The 20371-nt window shown below is 39.7% G+C and overlaps 1 protein-coding gene across 3 annotated transcripts in view; it reads right to left on the minus strand.

Moving 5' to 3' along the window:
• The window catches only part of SPAG16 (sperm associated antigen 16), a 360194-nt gene that overhangs the window by 160586 nt on the left and 179237 nt on the right, over positions 1 to 20371 (minus strand). For all 3 annotated transcript variants that reach the window (XM_039728694.1, XM_039728693.1, XM_039728695.1), the window contains one exon: positions 12057 to 12242. In XM_039728694.1, the coding sequence (XP_039584628.1) occupies positions 12057 to 12242 (186 nt within the window). The remainder of the gene's footprint in view (positions 1 to 12056; positions 12243 to 20371) is intronic.

Consider the following 20371-nt stretch of genomic DNA (forward strand, 5'->3'; position numbering starts at 1 on the left):
CCTGAAGAATTTGTTATTTCTTTCATTCTCTTGCTTGTCATCATTTATTTCACTTTTCTACACGATCACATTAATAAATAAAGAATATGGCATTACATGCACAACTACTGACTGGTGAGACATAACACAGAAAATAACAAATGTGACAAAAAACAAAATTTGAAATATATTTACACGACCAGATAAACTTACTATGCTATGCTGGAACACACATTTTCTTTGTGAGGCTGATCTGATCTATTGCTTCTGAAAACTCCCAGACAATGTAAGAAATAATTGTTTTTAACAAGAGTTTAAGTCTGTAACACTGGATAACAGCACACTTTTAAAAAATGTCACTCCTGTGACACTAAAGCCCAAAATACCTCACCAAAGCCTACTACGTTCATCCCAAAAAGCTCTATCATGTCACATTCTCTATAAGTTTACAAATTTAGGATGAGATTTCCAAGCTGCCTGGACAATGCAGAGTCTGAGATTCCTGCAGCTGTTGGGTGCCCAAATAATGGGATTTTCCCATGTGACAATGTGGCTGCACCAACATATTTTCAATCAACCCCTCGGGCTCCAGCTCTGGGTGTATTAAATGAAGGGTTGGGGTGGAGCAGCTGCTGAGGGAGAACTTGTTCTGGGAATTTGTTCAGAACTTGTTCTGTGCTGTCACCAGAATCAGGGAGCAGCTGATGAGGAGAACAAGAAGTAGCTCTCAGGTTTCTGTTTGCTGGGAGTGGCATTAAATTGTACAATGGATGACCCAGGTCCGCACTGGCACAAAATTCTTGCCTTTCTTCAAAAAAACCACCACTGTTGGAAAACTACCAACAGAAGGAAACAGTGAAACAAGAACTATACAGGAGACCAGCAGAATAAATCTAGAGAACTCAGCTAGGTCCACACAGTTGCCATAAAACTGACTCAAATCAGCTTTTAGCTCTCAAAAAAACAACCAAACCCAAGTCAAGCAAACCCCCTGCACCCCCAAAAACCCCTAAAACAAACCAAAACTTCACCATTATTTTACCTCAGGATCCATTTGCTGGTCTAGCTTATAGTGATGAAATTCATATAGGACAGAGAAAGCACTACTGGCACATCATAATTTAATTTCACTACCTTTTAATTTAATTTTTTTTATTAAGTTAGTATTTTAAAATTTATTTTTAATATATTTCCTTTATGTCTTTAATCCAAACCCATGTGCATAAAAAGCTCTGTGACTTGTCAGATGTTAGTTTGTTTTCCTCCGCATTTTAAATTTACTGAAACTTCTTTAGACCTATTAAACAAGGAAATTCTTTTTGAAAACAGTACAACAAGGCTGAGATACAATAAATATAAGCACTTCAATATTTAAGTGAGGAAAATGAATTTCAGTGTGCTTTCAAATTGGTTTTCTTCAGTGCAGAGTTTCTTTATTTGTCCAAATCAAATGGATTTGAGTGGGTGGCAGCTTTAAGGAGTTATGCAGCACTATTCAATGGCTTTGTGAACTTGGGAAGGTATTATGAATAATGGATTTGCTGTGCTCTAAGACATGGAGCCACAACATTGGAGGTCATTGGAGATTCTCTAATAGGCATCTGCTGGAGTGAAGAATAAAGAGCCTGGTCCACCCACTGAAGCTTCAGGTACAGGAATGTTCATATCAGTGACTGAACACAGAATGGGAAAGCTGAATTCCCAGGGATACCTCCCACCACTCCCCAAAAAGGGAGAAAAGGGCTGGACTTCCCTTTGCCAACAAGAGGAGGAAGGAAAGATTAACTTGAAACACAAGCACAAAATATAAGAGTGATTTCATCTCCTCCTCACCTAGATGTGAACAGTTTGGTTTACTTCCCTTTTTGTTCCAACTTTCCCTGCTAACAGCATGATTTTCTATCAATATAATTACACCTGTCTAATCCCAGTGTGCACCCAAAATAAGTGCCACTGGGTGAGAAGAGAATCCACTGCTCTCCAGGGAAAGAGAGGCCTTTGCAAGCCACTACTGAAAACTTCAGCTACACATAGCAAAGCTCAGTTCACAACTGAATATGTAATCAAAATACTGTCAAGCCATGAGTGATAACCTGATATGGATCACTTAGAAGGCTGACACACTTAGAATTAGGTTTTCATCAACCCACAGTGCCAGCTGCTAACTTCACACCTAGTACCTCAGTGTCCCCAAACCCTCATTTCAATCTTAACCTTCCAAAGATCTGTATTACTATTAAACAAACCTTGATACTGAAAGAAAAAAAAAAATCTAAAAAGGGCTTTTAAAGGAGCAGAACGTAACTGCAGAAGATCACACACAGTATTTTTACTGTTTCCTTTGAATTTCAGAGCAGGGATATGAGTGTGACTACAGCTGTGTTCCCCATGTGCAGCAAACTCCTGTGCCCTTTATGCCACAGAAACACTCTGTGACCGTCTGCTCTGTGTTAAATAATTCACAAATTTTGTTGACATTTTACTGCAGTCTCCATATTAAGATTCCATTATCTAGAATGTTTGTGTTGGTGACAGAAATACGCTTGAAAGAGACACTAAAATATAAAGAAATGCATTGGGTTTGCATCAAGTGGATAATTCCAATACATATTTAATAGGTTTCCCACAGACACACGCCTTTGCAGGCTCTGAGTTCAGTAAATAGATGCATAAAAATCGTCTTGCAGATGGTGAATTGATTCCTAGCTGGGAAAGATATTGGTCAGCCTAGAACAAGATTTTTCTGTGATGATGTGTCTCAATTCACGTCAGAAAACCTACAAATATTGAAGTGCAGAAGGGAAATTGCCACCATATTTATTTGCTTCATCCTGATCTTCACCTCCACTGAGGCAAATCCCCCCTTATTTTCCTGGAAGTGTCAGAGGGGTTGTGTCTGCTGTATTCACAGGCTTAACCACTTGGATCATGTGGGAACAGACCTTAGGGCTCTCAGTCTGCTTGAGGATTTGGGGATCTGTCTCAAAGAATAACCCACACAGGGCACCAGAGCAGCTGTGTTACTTGTATGAGGTCCAACAACCTAGGGAAGTGTAAAGAGTGAGGACAGAAATGAGCCCCAAGTTTTTGAAAACTGCCACAGAGAAAAGAAATCACTATTAGGCTGGAAAGAGTACTTATTCGCATTTTAAGGAAGTACAAACACAATTCAGTGTCTTCCAACACCAATTAAAGACCCAGGGCACTTTTTTTGTATGCAAGAATTAATTGTTAAATGACTAAGATGTGACTTGTGTTCATTTTCCAGCTGAGGCTAATCAAAGATGAATAGAGTTTGCTCTAACAGGAAGCACAACTAGAGTTCCACCACTTGGGAGAGAAAATAATCTTGTGTAACATCTGAACCCTTAAAAGAAAACAATAAAAAGGAAGAAAAATAAACCCCAAAAACATCACACACAGACATGTCTGAAGACTGCCTGGAGCCAGAGGAGAAGAACTCAAAAATTACAAGAGGAATTTACGTGTATTAAGGCATCCACTACAGCAAGCTTTTACTTTGAAATCAAATGACCAATGCATCTGATTTCAAACCAGAGACATCAGCAGCTCAAAATAGTCCACATTCAGGTGGATATGTGGATATGCCTGTCAGAGTATTGCTGCTTATGAATAGTAAGATGTATTCCTGCTCTTTTTAGTTCACTGGGAGACAAGAAGAGAAATAACCTACAATTACCTGTGCTGCAGCATGTGGGGATTTTGGGTGACAGTGCTCCACTTGATTGTGGAGCACAGACTGTGTATTATTTGCACTAACTGGTACTGACAGGATGTGGGAGTGATGATGGAGATACATAATTTTAATGAGCTGTTGTCTTCCCTGAGTTCTGTAATAATATCTGACAGTTTTCACCGCTCTGTGAATTACTCTGTTGGCACAATTAATTTCTGGTTTGGTGGAGATATTGTAACTCAGTATTTCTAGGAAAACAGCTTAGATAAAGAAAAGCCTGCCAGTAATGAGTGACTGTAACGTGAGGGAGAAAGGAAACATCAGGATAATGAGCCTGGATGTGGAGTGGAAAACTATAATCTGAATTCAGTTGTGCTCAGTGCCTGCAGTGCTGATCCTTTGCATCTGAGCTCTGAATCTAGGACAGTGGAAACACCCTGTCAAGATCTGACTAACATTTTGCAGGTTATAATACCTGCACACTTGCAAATAGGACAAAGAGAGAAAAAAACAGTGTCTGAGCTTACTCCAGTGCACACAATCACAGCAAACTCAGCTTTTTGGATCTGCCAGCTGCTCTGGTTAGGATTTGGTGGAAGGAAGCCTCAGTTTTACCTCCCTCATTCTTCCTCCTCCTGAAGTAGCTTCCAGGGAACTGAGGAGGTGTTTGGACAAGTGAGGGACACCAAGCACAGAGGAGCACATTTCCCCACCAGCTCAGATAAAGCTTCCTGCTGTCCAACAGGAGCCTCACAGCCAACTATACATAATTTAGGAAATCTGGCCTAAAGGAGGAGAACTAGAACATAAAAACCCCTAATAGTTGCATCTCGTATGTTTTTCTAAGCCATATTGAATGCTGAAACAACAGAAGCAAGGAAACTTCTGAGATTAGAAAATTACACATCCTTTTATGTAAATCAAGTGAAACTTTCTCAACTATCTTTTCATAAAAGAAATACTATGTAGCTAACTGTAGTAGAGTTCAGGCAAGCCTACTTAGAAATCTCTGCAGAACTCAGACATTTTAGAAACCAGCTCTATTTTCAACTTCAGTTTTTTAAAAAATAAAGTAGTAACTTGATTTTTTTCCTCCCTTCATTAATCAAAAACTGTGCTGTACAGTTCAAGACCAGTAGCAGAAATCAGAAAGCAAAGCACTTACATTTCTGTGTATTCAGTAATTTAGGAAAAAAATGTCCAGATATCTTGAACTAAAAAGAAAAATTATCACTTCAACTACTAAGATCTTCAAATATGCCTCCTGTGCACAAGCTAAATTGCCACAGATGCTTCCAGTAAAAGCCAGAGAAAACATGGATTTATCTAGACCAGCAGCCAACAACCACCACTACAAATATTTCAGCAGAAGTTACACAACTCATGCCCTGTTTTACAGAGTAATTAATAATCACATAAACATCTACTTCTCATGGATCTATATTATTACTGAAAATCCAATACAGATTTTCTTTCTTCTCACCCAGTAGGAAGATTTGAAGACAACTAATCTTGACGTATTTTTATCGTCCCCAAGGAATGGAAAGGCAGGGTTTTAATGATGGCTTCAGTTGTAACTCACCCTATGGCCTCGAGTAAAGCCCTTCACCCCTTTGTTTATTTCACCAGATGTAAATAATGGTATGGCTTGCCCAGCTTAGACATTCCATGGGCATCAGCTAAGATTTTTCTGGCCTTCAGGACCTGCAAATACGTGACCATAATAAACATTTCTCATTGCTGATGCACGTTGTCTCGTACTAAATCCACAATGTGGTTTAAATTTACAACATCAAGTTCAAGCTACACTTCCTGTGAAGTTTTGTACTTCAAGCTTCATCTTATGCAGTGTTATGAAGATTTAGCCATATCTTCCCCTTAACTGAATAGCTCTGCTTTGAATATAATCTTTTCCTTGATAATTCGCATTTTCAAATTGATTTTTTACAATTGGCTCTCTGGGAATTATGTCAACGAGATTTTAGACATTCCTGATCCTGAAAAATGTGTTATGGAATTGTTGCATAATTATAAATTTGGAGACTTGGGCATAGGCCTGGATTTGATTTGAAGGATTAATAGCAGCTTGTCTCTCCAGTGCTCCTTGGAGGATTCCAAAGGGAATTCTCCTTTATCAAAATGGCAAGCACTTCCTGCTGTGCTGTCAGGAGAGACATTACAAACTACCCAAAAATGGTCCTTCCACATTTCCTCTGAGTTCTTCTACCTGCCTTCTAATTTCCTGGAGGGCATTTGTCTTCTCTGAAAATAGATTAGCTCCACTTTTACTGGAATCAATTAAACGTGGGATCTGGCCAGAAGAGCCTGTGGCTTGTGTCCCACTGAGCAGCCAGTCAGACACCTCAAATGGGCTGTCTGGACAAGGACTGGCTACACACACTCACCCTGATTCAAAAAGTGAAAATACAGCTCCATTTTGAAACTAGAAAATCTTTGGGTTACTTCTGAGGTGCTTTTTCAGGATCCTGATACGGATGCATTTGGTGTGGTGAAAAAAAACCCTACAAATTTCAAAGCTGTCCATTGCCTAAGGGTAAAGGAAGAAAAAGAAATAGTATGAATGTCAAGGATGGCAGGAAAAGCCAGGCTAAACCCTGGGCTCTGATGGTACAAAGCAAAGAGTGTGACCAGTCCACTTATGGGTTTTAACTATGTTAAATCATTACTTCAGTGAAACTAGGGAAAAAAACCCACCCCAAAGTATAACAGCAGTTTAAAATCAACATAACCATGTCCTGCCCTGCACACACTCAAGGTGTGTATTAATAAAACACATGCAGTACCATTGTTGTATGATATTTTTCCATGGTATCATTCCAAGGAAAGACGTAGCTGACAAGGGGCTTCTAATTAAACAAAATCCATCCCTGCTTGATATCTTTAAATACTAACCCCAAATTTTCCAAAATTAAAGACTTCTTATGAGAAGAAATTAAACTATAAACAGCAGTTACCAAGTGGAGAGAAGTCACAACAGGAGATAATTTTAATAGGGGCTTTGGAGCAAAAGAAGGAATTATTTATACAAACTAGTAATTAATGTCAGATACATCTGACACTTGGGCAAAGAAGTGAGAATGTCCAGTCTTGTTGCAGAGAAGCGAAAAGTGTCAACAATTTTTTTGTATATCTGGAAATAAGTAAAAGACTATATTGATACACCTCAGTAACAGGATACTATCCTCAAGGTTTTACCGGAGAATCAACAATAATCACAATTAGTCAGTTCTAACATTTGCACCTGAACAATTGCACCAATGGATAGAAATGACTGAAAACTCAGGTAAACACACATTTTAAAATTTTAAAATGAAATTTGATTATGGGATAATTTCCATGAGTAGACAAAAATTGCCATGTTAATGGAAAAGGAAAACAAATGAGTGATGGATTATGGGGTGATGGATTATGGAACAGCAATCAGAAATGGCTCCAATTCTCAAACGCTTCCTCATCCTGGGCTCTGCTGCAGGCAACAATTGCATTTCTTGCTGGCCTAATTCCACATAGTTTGTACTACTGAAAGGAAGTAGAGAAAAATGGAGAACTGGTCTAATGAGTGCAGAATGGATCAACTGGAGAAAACCAATTCTGACTGTTCTGACTGCTGCAAACAATTTCTCAAGCTCAAAGCATAAATAACAATGTTTGCATTTAACAGTCGGTGTAGAGCATATGTCTGCAAAACTAAACAACCGCCTGTGTTTACATGAGATATATGATGCTCAGCTTGATTTGCATATCACAGATCAGGCTGTAAATCTCTGATGATATTTACCACTGGATAATTGAAATTAATCCTGCCAAAATGACTTTGACAGTGCTGAATTTACGGTCTGAGAAAACACCCCTGGAACGGGCTGCTGTGCTAGAACATAACTGGCTGTATATTTTCAACCTGAGCTATGCTGTTGAATAAAATCCTGGCCACAAATTATAAACCTCTCCCTTTCTTCTCCAACTTTCTATTTCCATAATCATTAAGAAGTGGGGATAATTTTGAAGGTAGCAGATATGTTCCTGTTTTGTTTTGGTTTAATTTTTTCTAGCCATGGTAGGCACATGAGTTACCTTTCTTCCCTGCACTCCCTGTCCCAATGTTACACCATTTTCTTTTTAATTTCCTTTAAAAGCAACCAATTATCCCAGCAGAAAGCATCAGGAAGTTCCAACAGCAGGGCTGGACTCCCTTGAGTCCTTCAGTAACTCAGATCATGGCTGTGTCTCAGCTTGTGTCTGTGTTTCCAGGGGAAAAGGAAGGGGCTTGGATTTTTGTTTCTTTACTTTCTGTTTTATTTCTTAAACTCAGCTTGTATCTTTAAAGAGAAAGCACATAAGTTGTCTAGAAGAACACAGTTTACCACAAAGCTACCTCACATTATCCTCCTGGTAGGAATGTAATTTGTGGCTCGATATATGATTGAAACTTTCATTATCCACAGAAGAAGAAATTGTGAATAATAGAAATCCCCAAACAAACAAAAACCCCAGCAGTAATTCACATTCTAAGAAAACAAAATGCAAATATTTAGTAGGTAGAACTTTCTCATCATTGGCAAAGAATTATGTAATTTATTAAAACTGCTGGCAACCCTTTCCTATTCAAGAAATATTGTGTCATGAATTCTTTGGACTCCAATAAGGGTTTTGATGATTGTGCAAATTGCACCTTGGATTTTGGTGCTAAAAGATAGCAAATAGCCTCCCCAATTTCTTAACACCAAGTTTACAACTACAGAGAATGCTGTATGTTTTCCAAAAGCAACACTTACAGAAAAGTATGTTCCTAATGTATAAAAGTGGCTTTTTTGAAACTTGGAAATAAAAAGACAACTGTTACCCACTACAGAAATTGATGTATTTCTATTTGTAGCATTTTTTAAAAACATACTTCTTTCAGAGAGGTGGCAGTGATAACTCTGATGTCCCTCTTGCTTTTCTTCCCCTACAATCTGCTACTTTCCAGGCCCATTCAATTTAAAAGCAGGCATCCATCCAAATATGTAATATTAAGGAAAAAAGACAGCTCTCATTTATAAAATTTTAATTCCTTGTTAGTGGAAAGAATAAAACCACGAGATTAACTGTGATCACTGATTATTACTCTCCCACAAGAATGTTATCTTGGGCTCTGTCCCCTGCTCAGAGCTTGTGGCACCTGTGATGCCCTGTGAAGGCTGCCCTAGAACAGAGGCCAGACAGAGCTAAAGAATCAAGTAGGGATTTATTAAAAGGATTTCCTCAATGGATGCACCTTGGGCAGCACAAGAGCCCAGCCAGGGCTGCACCCAAAATTAACCAAAATGGTCACAAAATGGATAACAGGTCATGGGGTCTGTCACTTTTATAAGTTTTAGTCCATTTGCATATTGGAGTTAATTGTCCAATTACAGCTTTGGGTTATGAAGTCCCATCCTTCTTGTTTTCTCTCTTCAACTTGACCATTGTTCATGCTCTTGGGCCTGAGATTGGGATCAGTTGTCCTGGGCCCCAGCTAGAGAAGGAATTTTTTTGTCTCCCTACTGTGTGAAGAGAGCTCACCATCTCCTCATATGAATGAGGACCCACACACGAAAGCAGTACAGGATCTGAAAAATATAAAATGCTGAGGGCTCATCTGGACAGGGAGAATGCTGATGATGGCACCTGGATAAGCTCCTGTTCTGTGGGGATGGGGAGACAAGTAACTTTCCAAGCATCATAAACCATGGAGGGCCTGCTCCGTGTCCCTGTTGTCACCCCGCCCCAGGCTGCCAGGGAGGCTGAAGGAGGGCACACATTGCTGTGGTGTGAGGACCCACACACTAAAGCAGTACAGGATCTGAAAAATATAAAATGCTGAGGGCTCATCTGGACAGGGAGAATGCTGATGATGGCACCTGGATAAGCTCCTGTTCTGTGGGGATGGGGAGACAAGTAACTTTCCAAGCATCATAAACCATGGAGGGCCTGCTCCGTGTCCCTGTTGTCACCCCGCCCCAGGCTGCCAGGGAGGCTGAAGGAGGGCACACATTGCTGTGGTGGCCAGCCCAGCTGGCTGTGTCGACACCAGAGAGCTCCAGGCTCGTGGCACATTTCCAGGGGACACCCTGGAACAGCTGGGATTAGTGCTGCACACTCAGCCAGGTAGCTCAGCAGGCAGCACTGCCAAGCCCAAACTCACTGCAGGCTCTTCTGGAGAGCAGCTCCAAATCTAACAGCAGCAATTTAACAATCCAATGGAAACCATCAGCTCATTAATCTGTCCACAGCCTTCCCTAATTTCCAAGTCTTGCTATACATCCTGCACAGGCTGATTTTTCACTTGAATGAGCCAACATGGGCATAAGGCCCAACTGCAGCTGAGTGTTCTGCAGAACCAGGATGGCTGAAGCTTGAAACAGCCACATTCTTGTCATCAAACCCCTTTAGAGAAGCTCTTTCAAAGCATGTCATTTCTGCACAGCCTTCATTTCATATTAAGTACCTACACCACCTACAGCTCTACAAACTCCCCTGAGCCAACCACAGCAGAACTCACCTGGTTTTGCACTGAGGCAATGCAACAGCACCCAGCACATGGCTTTTACTGGGAACACACCCAAAGCCCAGCAGTGAGGACTCCAGGGGGCTTTGTTTATTCATACTCTGAATACACCTTATTTTAATCAGACTATGTCACATTTTTATACCACTTACTGCTGCTGTAGCCGCTGAGATTTTGCATCATTTTTGGTGTTTCGGTGATTCTGCATGGATAGCCAGCCTTTCACATCATGGTTGGGATGTTACTCTGTTATTTTCACAGGCAAAGCACAGCTCAGATAGACTGGAGGCAGAAATGGGAGGTGGTGATGAGTGTGAGTGGGAGGCACCATGGGTTGGTGGTGAAGGTTTGCTTTGATTCCTCTGACTACAAAAGCTTCCTCAGTAGAGAAAGCATTTTCAACTGTCTAAACAAAACCTTTGTCTATGCAAATTCAAACTCATTCCGACATAAAATTAAAGCTGTTGTTAGTACTATTTTTTAAAGGTCATGAATATGCCATAAAGGATGATCAAGTCATTAGAAATATACAGCAGGTTAAGAAAAGAGGAGACAACACATTAGATTTTTGCTGTTTCCATTTCTAAGGAAAATATTGACCATTAATGCTTACTACTGATAGTAATGGTGGAATCATCATCTGTTCTCAGGACTGGCTGACCATTTCTCTTATCAAAGCCATCTCTCAGCTGGCTTGAACTTTGCCAAACCCTGACTAGTTCATTTTTTTTTTCCCAAAATAATTTGGAATAATTCATGAAAGGATGGGTTAGTTATCCCATTTTGAAAACAATATTTTTAATATCATTTAATGCCTTCTCAATTCACAGTTTGAAAGCAAGACTGAAAATAGGATACTGACAGAGTTTTAATTAACTCTCAATGGAATCTGGATGAATTGCAACAGTTTGAAAAGTCTCCAATAAGGGCTCACTGCAACTGCAGTAGACTGGGAGGGATTTAGGAAAAAGGAACAGAAGCAGAAATGTTCTCTTGCTTTTTCAGTGAAGCTTCTTCCCCTGCAGTGGCCAACAATCATGAAGGGGTATTTTACCTCATTCAAATGCAAAAGAAGTAAAAGACCAATAGGAAATTGAAAAATCCATTAGGAGTGGATAAAAAAGAACCAGGGGAAAGGCCTATAGGATTGGAAACTTCTCTGTGGACTGATGGCATTCAGCTGTTAAAAATCAGACCTGGTACAGTACAGTAATTCAGGAGCCTAGTTTATAGAGAGATAGTTTGGAAAGAGATAAATCCATGCCATTTATTTAAGGAGCAAGTTAATCAAAACTGAAGAAAACTGGAGAGAGTTAAGGAACTAATAATTAATTGGTAAGCACAAATACACTGATATTTTAAAAGCACCTTCATAAAAATGCATTTGCCTGGATAATAAAGAAGGTATATGTTGATTTATTAATAAAGAGTCACCTTGCTGAAACATAGATAATGACTAAAATAAATTTCCACTTGGCTAACCGTAGAGTGTGTTGTGTACTTATGAGCTTGAAACAGTATATAGAAAACTTACTGAGAGTTTTACTCGGTTACTTATTCAAATTACATATCGAAGTTCCACCAAGCTCTTCCCTTAAAAAAACCCAGCAGTGAAGAACAACAGATGCCAAGTGAAAGCAAAAACTTTCTTTTTGGCACTATGTTAATTTAAGTCCTTCCTAGCTCCCTTTACCTAGTAAATCCCATCAGGGGCTGATTTTTCCAGCACTGCCTTTGATTCCCTCTGCTCTGTGAGCAAACTCCAGGAATCGATGGGGAGCTCAAACACCCCCCTGGTTATTACTGAGGGTATCAATTAGTGAGCCTCCATACCTGTTAACATCCCAGACCTTGCTGGTGCCGTCGGCGGAGGCGGAGGCCACGAAGTCCCCGCAGGAGTGCCAGGAGCAGCCGCGCACGGCGCGGGAATGGCCCCGCAGGGTCAGGATGCAGCCGCGCCTCGACAGGTCCCACAGCCGCACCGTGGTGTCGCCGCTCGATGTCACCAGCTGGGTGCCACTGCGCGAGGGAAAAAACACGTCTGAGCCACGGGGAGGTGGGAAATGTTCAAGCAAAATAGTTTAGCTCTGTTTGGAAAGACAGGTTAAGTTGCATTTGTTGATTTTACCTTAAAATACACATGAAGAAAAATGATTGTTGGAAAGGTTCGTATTTTTACTGTGCAGTTTTCTGACATGTTGAAGTGGCCACATATTAATGCACTATCAAAAGAAAGGGAGACAAGGAAACAGCTATCCCCCACAGGAAAGTAAATATGGCTTTCAAATAAATTCCTACTTTTTGTAGCTTATTTGTGAGTTCATCAGTAAAATAACATAAGCTTTCAAAATACAATAAGATAGATAACAACAAAATACAATAAGATAGATAACAAAAGATTGTTATTTTCCAAATTTATACCATTTTCAACATATATTTATTTTTTAAAAGCATCCTAATTTTGTTTTTTCTAACTTTGTATAAACACCATCTCTTGGGGTCATTTATACGTTACATAAATGAAAAATGCAGAGTTCATCTCAGATTTTTTTTTTTTTGCCAAATCTCAGATATAAACCAATATAATTATGTTTTCTTAAAGCATGGACATATGGCTTCAGACTAAGAGTCCATCTGTAACAATTTATATTACTAGTAGGGGATTGTTAATAAAATAATTAGAAAAAGTATGTGGAGTGATTCTCTTATTAAACCCTCCCAGACCTACCTGTGGCTCAGGATTTTTTGTGCTTTAGAAGAATCCATGGATTTTTTTTCCCTATGAGTAATTGATTTTTGAACATATGCAAACCTTTGGCACCCGCAATCTCTTATGTCAATGAATTGCAAAATTTAATTATGCCTTGTGTGAAAAGCTCTTCTGGGGTTTTAAATACCTTACTTCATTTTGTTTCATGCTTCTAATTCTACTACTGTGATTAAAAGCAAACACTGAGTGCACCTTCACCATGTCTAAGTGTGCCACCAGCCGTGCTGGGGGCCCTGTCCTGTTCCCCTGCCAGGATGCAGACTCAGACTCATTCCTTGTGCAGATGGGATCCCAGCCCTTGGAGCACATTTCCCATCCCTCTCAGCACCCTTTCAGCTGAAAGGGAAGGAGCAGACACCCAAGGAAGGTACACAAGGACGCGGTTTCCTGCTTTATTCTGTGTTCTTTCTATTTAGTTACCATTTTTGGCACTACTGGACAGAAATTTTCAGCAAACTGACCACAGTGACTGCAAGACCTCCTTCCTGAGTACTGCTAATTAGACACACTCTTGCCTATTATCTATTCTTTTCTTAGGACCATTTCTTCCTGTGTGCATTCCTTTGTGCCCACCTGCACTGATTTTCAGCTGTTGCTTCACCACCAAGTCAACTGCTGATACAGGAATCTCTCCTGTAATTCTTCACAGGCTCCTTTTCACTGCCCTGGCTAATTAGCAAACTCATCTACCTCATCCCCTTCCCCAATTTCCAAGATCATCTTAATAACTTAGATCCCAGCACGGTCCTGGGGGCCTCAGAAATTAATTTCACTATTCTGAAAGTGGCATTTGATTCCTATCCTTTCACCAGTTTTTAAACTCGTGAAATAAATGTTCTTTTTTATTCAGGACAGTTCTGCTTTCATGAGAGTTTCTGTGAAATGACCTCATGAAGAATTTGCTGAAAATCCAAGTATAGGAAATTCATGAAGCTCCCTTGATCAAGTGCTCAATAAGCCCTTCAGAGAATTCCCAGCTGATTTCTGAGGCTTAATTTCCAAAGCCATGCTCACAGCTCCCAGGGCTTCTCTGCCATAAATGTATCCATGGATCCTGTAATTTGCCTCTTTAATACAATTCTTATCAAGATATGAAAATTAGATCAATCCATCTAGAACGCCTTAATCTCAAAATCTTTTAAAATATTGAAAAAAATTAATGCAGCCCTCACAGGAATAACAGAGGTTTTCACTTTCTAAGCAAAAATCTGTTTCAATTGTTTTCATACTAAACAAAAATAAAAACAAAAACAAGAAACCAGGGGATAATACACAAAAATACAGGTCAGAAATAGTTAAGCTGTAGGTTTTCAGACCAATTTCTGCCATTATCTGAGCAACATCAATAAGATGACCTTGCCCTTAGGATCCAATAAACTCTTTTATTTGAATAATGGCAAAGGGTCCTATCTCAGACAGTAGAAATCCTTCTTCCAAATCTCTGGATATAAAATTGTGGGAACTGAAAACAGCTCAAGGGTTGATCCTAAGCACTATTGTAAAACTCTGAGTAAGAATACACTCAGAAATATTTAATTCACTGCTGCAGTTAATTTAAAAAAAAAGGTCTGGGACCTGTGGTGTCAACCCTTTTATGTCATATTCTCCCTTTCCCCCTTTTCCAATAGATGTCCACTGAATCACTTGGTACAAGTAGCTGCTACGACAGCTTGAAATATGTGCATCATTTACCTGATAGATCTTAAGGGGGAACTTGCCACTATGAAAGATCACCTAGCCAAGATTTTGACTATTTTTAACACTTGCGGTTTAGGTTGCTATTTTTTGTGAAAATATCATTATAATATTCATTAAGGCAGTTACACCCCCATGCCTCAGACAAAGCTCTGAGAGATTAATCTCTCAACGTTTTTTTTTATAAAGTTGCACAGGAATAGTGCTGAAGCTTTTGTCACATATACCAGAGCATAAAGGCTTGAAGTCTGAGTAGGGGTGCAGAGGAGACCCTAATTTTGTCAAGCTGTCAGGAATAAATGTGCTTTTGTTAACGAAACACTTTCAGTTTTAATAAGCCAGATCTTGGTTCTGGAGATAGATAAAATTAGACAAGTGACAAATGATCATAGCCCTTATACATTTATAAAATAAGAGCTAGAAACAAATTCAGAGTCAGGTATAAAGTGGGACTGATGAAATCTGCAATTGATTCAGAGGGAAACATGCACTGCCACTGTTGTGAATCACAAAAGGAGATATATGGCTTATGCATTTTTTAATATATAATCCCCCAAATGCTACACAAAGAACTGGTTCCTTGGGCTGAATTTCAAAAATACACCATCCAGGCAGTGATGAAAATCTTTCAGAAAACAGATGTGAGCAGGAAGGTAGTTCAAATGGATTCAATTTGGCAATCTGCAGCAGGGGAAGGAGTTACAAGTGAGGTTTAGCACTCCTTACAGATCAAAGGAGAAAAAATAGAAATAATAGTGGAGATGGGAAACAAAAGTGCAGCAGGAAGCAGTTTTGAGGGACAGACTGACAGTGGAAGTAAGGGCAAAAATACTCAGGAACAGAGGAACCCATTGCCCCAGCCCCCTGCAACACAAGTTCCCTAATATTCCCTGTGCATAAAAAAGCATCAGGTCATTCAAGGATGGGGATCTGTGATTATCCATGCAGGAACTAAACACCAGCATTTCTGGGAAGCACAGAGGGAATGATGGCTGTCAGGGCTGCTTCACACAGGAAACCCTCAGCACACACCAGGATTCACACCAGACACGCACATAATGAACAGGAAAGTGCTGTGTCAAGCCAAGTCAGACATCTAAATCAAGCTGCTGCTATTAGGAAAAAGCCCTATCTACTTAATAGCTGATCAATAATGACACACTTTCTCTGATTTGCAGCATTTTTCACTCCTGGGAGATGAAAAGAAGCGCTCCAAAATCGGAGGCAATGTTTTGTTACCCACAGCTGCAACGTTTTTGTATGGTGCTATTTTTCCTTATAAGAGCATGTGAGGGGGAAGAAATAAATGCCAGGGAAAGCAGCTGTTTTTATGATTTAGGTTGTCAGGTTACCCAGGTATGGTACTCACACAGTCCTTTATCATATGACCGATTAAAAAAAAAAAAAGTTGACTTTGATATTAAAACATATAAAAATACGACCTCAGCCTTAATTCTCAGCAGCAATACATGAACTCCATTTGAATTTCAGACTGATCACTAACAGGGAAAGCTCCAAAAAAATCCTGTGCACCGTGCATATATCTAACTCAGAGGAGAATAAAACACTTTGTTTTTTAACAAATACATCAAAGAACTAGGCAAGATATTAGGAGACAAGAAAAAGGTAAATCCTATCTTGTTCTGTCAGTTCAAATGCATTCACACATATGCAAATAACATTGCCAACTGTCAGAAATGTGGTGTTTTTGTAAAGAAGCAGCACCTTTGTGCATGGTGCTCTGTGGATCCCAAACAGTTGAGTTTGTATGGTCTTGTGTGGCTTGGTTTTGGGGGTTATCTGATTGTACTTTCCAGCAGATCAAAGGACTTTATGGATGAAACATGCCTGTACTGAATAAAGTATTTGTATAGAGGAATCTTTCCAAAACTCTAGGCAATGGACAGCCCGTGGCACCCATAACCCCTGTCTTGCCTCCATGGATAGATCATTTTTAAAAACATGAAATGCACATAAAGTTCTACCTTTCAGCTGATTTCTGGTATTCCTAACTGATACTGTAAACCTGCTCTTACAGAAACAATTAGAGTGGAAAAAGCTTTGGAAACATTAATTCCACCTTCCACAAAAGGGATGGAACATTAACTTTTCAAGCCTTAAATCTCTCCTCCCCCATATATTCTAAACACACACACATTTCCTTTCATTACACATTCCTGCTCCTTCCAGCTTCACTGTTTTCATTACAAAGACACCTCTCCATTAACACTTCCCAAGTTGTAGACACATTAATAATTAAGACTCATATCCAGCAACAACATGAGCCTTTGGCACAGAGTCACTTTACAGCATTTCAGGAGGCTGAGTTCCTCTGTGGAGTGCCAGTCAGGTGAAGGCATCAGCTACAACAACAACGCTGCCCTGGAAATGTGTTGCTCCTAAGACCAAAAGCCAAAGTTCAAATATTGCTCCTGCTTCAAATATTTCTGGACAAGGGACTTAGGTGTGGATCTCAGGCTGTTCCAGGGATTGCTCACGTTCTCTCTGAAGACCCTGTGGCCAACAACAGCTCTCAAAACAAAACTAAGCCAAACACAACCTGGGTTCAAGTTTTTTGTCCTAAAAAAGCTGCAGCAAGAGGCAGCATCTGACTGGAATTTAAAAAATACAAGTGATGCCTCAGGTTTTAACTTTTATAGTTTTCAGATTCTGCTGCTTTAGTGTGTGGGTCTGGGCTTCATATTTGGGTATGGTAAGCTCTTTTCACAGAGTAGGGAGACAAAACAATTCCTTCTCTAGCTGAGGACCAAGGACAAATGATCCAAATCTCAGGCCCAAGAGCACAAACAATGGGGACTGAAGAGAGAAAAACAAGAAGGATGGGACTGCATGGGCTAAAGCTGTAACTGGGCAATTAACTCCAATATGCAAATGGAGCAAAAATTATGAAAATGTGAGACCTTGTGACCGATTGTCCATTTTGTGACTATTTTTGGGTTCATCTTGGGTGTAGCCCTGGCTGGGCTCTTGTGCTGCCCAAGGTGGATCCATTGAGGAAATCCTTTTAATAAATCCCTGCTTTATTCTTTAACTCCATCTAGCCTCTGTTCTAGGTCAGCCTTCCCAAGTATCAGCAACACAACAGCAAATCTTAAACATACAGTCCAAAACACTACAGGGGGGATAAAGGTCTTTCACCATGACAGCTGAAAAACACTTCAAAATCAACATTCCAGTCAGTTAATTGGAAAAATGATGTCTCTTATTTACTTCTGTTCATGCAATTATTCTAAAGCAAAATTCTAAAAGCCTCTATGTTATTTGCAATATCACCACAGGCTGACAGTATGCACAGTAAAGTACAAGGGAAGAACTGCAAATCCTGCTAAAGTTTACTTGAATTTTGGTGACATTTTCTGCTAGGTCAAAGTGGAAAGATAAAGAAAGAAAACACTTAGAAAAAAAAGTTATTCCATGAAGAACAGAACTAATCAACACTGAATGCCTATGGAAGCATCTTTTGCCTACTTCCTTCATCATGTTAGCTGTTGATTAAATAAAGATATCAAGAATTGATTGATCCTTTAGAGTTCTGTCTTACAATTTTTGCCAGAATTACCCTGCAAATTAAAAGTTACCAGAGAGAGTGGAAGAGACCATAAGGAAGATGTGCAAGGGGGTTGGGGGAAATATATCCTTGTAAACCTAGTTTACTTGGAAACAGGATTAAAACCAGGGATCTAGGCAACTACATTTAGGAAAGTAAACATCTACTAATGGAGTCCCACCTTTGGTTATGAGAGCTGTATTTAAACACTCCATTTTCCAGTTGGTGCTGAAAAATATAAGGGATGGAAATGCCAAACATCAGTTCAGCTCTGCAGCCACTGCAACTCTTCTTCATTCTTCTACTTTGTCACTGCCCCACATTTTTCTCTCACCAGAGAAGGTGAAAATTGGGCTGAATTTTAAAAATATTTTTGAATCAATTTACAACTTAAGAAATTCCCTTTAAAATGACTGCAAAGACAAGGAATGATTTTCTGCCTCACCATGCAGGATGCTTGCACAATTCCTCTATAAAGGGTGATGTGGATCCAAAGGAAGATGGAACAAAGATTTGGAAGAGGAATTCACCAGGGATTACATGGAAACAACATCTGGCTCAAGATACTTTGAAATAAGAAGAAGAATCCAGGGGAGTACTGAGACCAAACCTCACCAATGACTTTCCTATTCTTAGCCATTCTGAGGCATGCCCTGGTACTCACTGCTGGGAACAGGATGATGGTCCAGAAAATTCTGGCATGGAGAGCCATCCTTATGTTCTTAGTCTGTGTTTGAACAAAACACTCAGCAGCAAAGATTTTGTTTCTAAGATTTTGTGACCTTAAAACAGACTTCAGTTATAGTTCACTTTTTTGTTGCTGGAGTTCTGAGACTCATTAATTATTTACAGTGACACTTCTTATTAAGAACGGGTTTTTTTAGATCCGTGGTTCATTTTGGGTGTTGCTTTAATTATCCTGGTGGTCTATGTGCCTAAGAAACATTTTATGTAGTAATTGTAATATGTTTCATCCTTCAGAATAATCTTAAGCCAAATTTTACTCACTTTATTAATAGATATGAAATGCCATTTTTACAGAAGGTGAATGCTAGAATACTCAGCAGCAGAAATACAAAAATACCTTTTCTCATTTATCATCGAAGGGGAGGAGAAAAAAAAATTAAATTTCAAAAAACCAAAATCAATTATAAACTGACATTCTACAAGCCAAGGAAAGCCTTCCAAAGGCAGGAAGCAGGGCAGTACCCAGCAGATGGTGGATGGCACATGGGCACATGGCTTTTTGTCGGGGAAGAAAAACACAACCATCCTCCAAAATCCTTTGCCACAAGGCTATTGGCTGGGAATCCTCAGAATCCTGTCAATGTGTACCACGGCAAGCACAAAACTTGAGGCAATTTTTCACTCCACATTACCTAATTGGGAGATCTTTCTGAGCTATTTCCTGCTCATACACTGACCTATGCCAGGAGGAGCATTCCCCCTCGTGCTGCCTGGCTGTGACAGCAAGGGCAAACAGGAAAACAAGGTTTTGGCACCAAACTGCTTCTGCACAGACTGACACCAGGACTAGGCATCACACAAGTAGCAAAGTTTTGTTTGAATGAAGTTCATCTTCTCCATGAAAACTTCCTCGAGGCTATTTCCACTTCAAGAGTGACAAGTTCACATCTGCAAACATTTAAATACAACGTGCTCCTAACTACCAGAAAGAGTCCTGGTATGGTATGTGTGAGCTCCAAGGTAACAAATTCAAGCCATTTATTAACAAGTTCCTACTTGGCAAGTTCTCCATACTTTAAACCACCCTTCCTTTCTGAACTGAGTACTGGTACCAGAAGCTGCTGTGTGAGCAGTCCTGTTTCACCTGAGGCCTTTCCCACTGCTCCTACCTGCACATCTTCCTGTGCCCAAGTAGCCCTTTTTTCCCAAGTGCTGGCCCATTTTAAACACAGCCTATAATTCTACATTCAGGATCAATATAATGATTTTTAATCATTTTGTTAGCATGACTTTTTGTTATAATAATTTGGTGTTTTCCAGATTGCTCTAATGCAGGTTACAAACAACATAAACCCCACTCAGTCCTGCCCCATTCAAATCCAGTAGCTGAGTTTGGTACTCCCCCAAAAATATTTACCATTTACTGAA

Source organism: Passer montanus, unplaced genomic scaffold (genome assembly GCF_014805655.1).
Source record: "Passer montanus isolate IOZ18808 unplaced genomic scaffold, ASM1480565v1 scaffold66, whole genome shotgun sequence".
In the NCBI taxonomy this organism is placed as follows: Eukaryota; Metazoa; Chordata; class Aves; order Passeriformes; family Passeridae; genus Passer; species Passer montanus.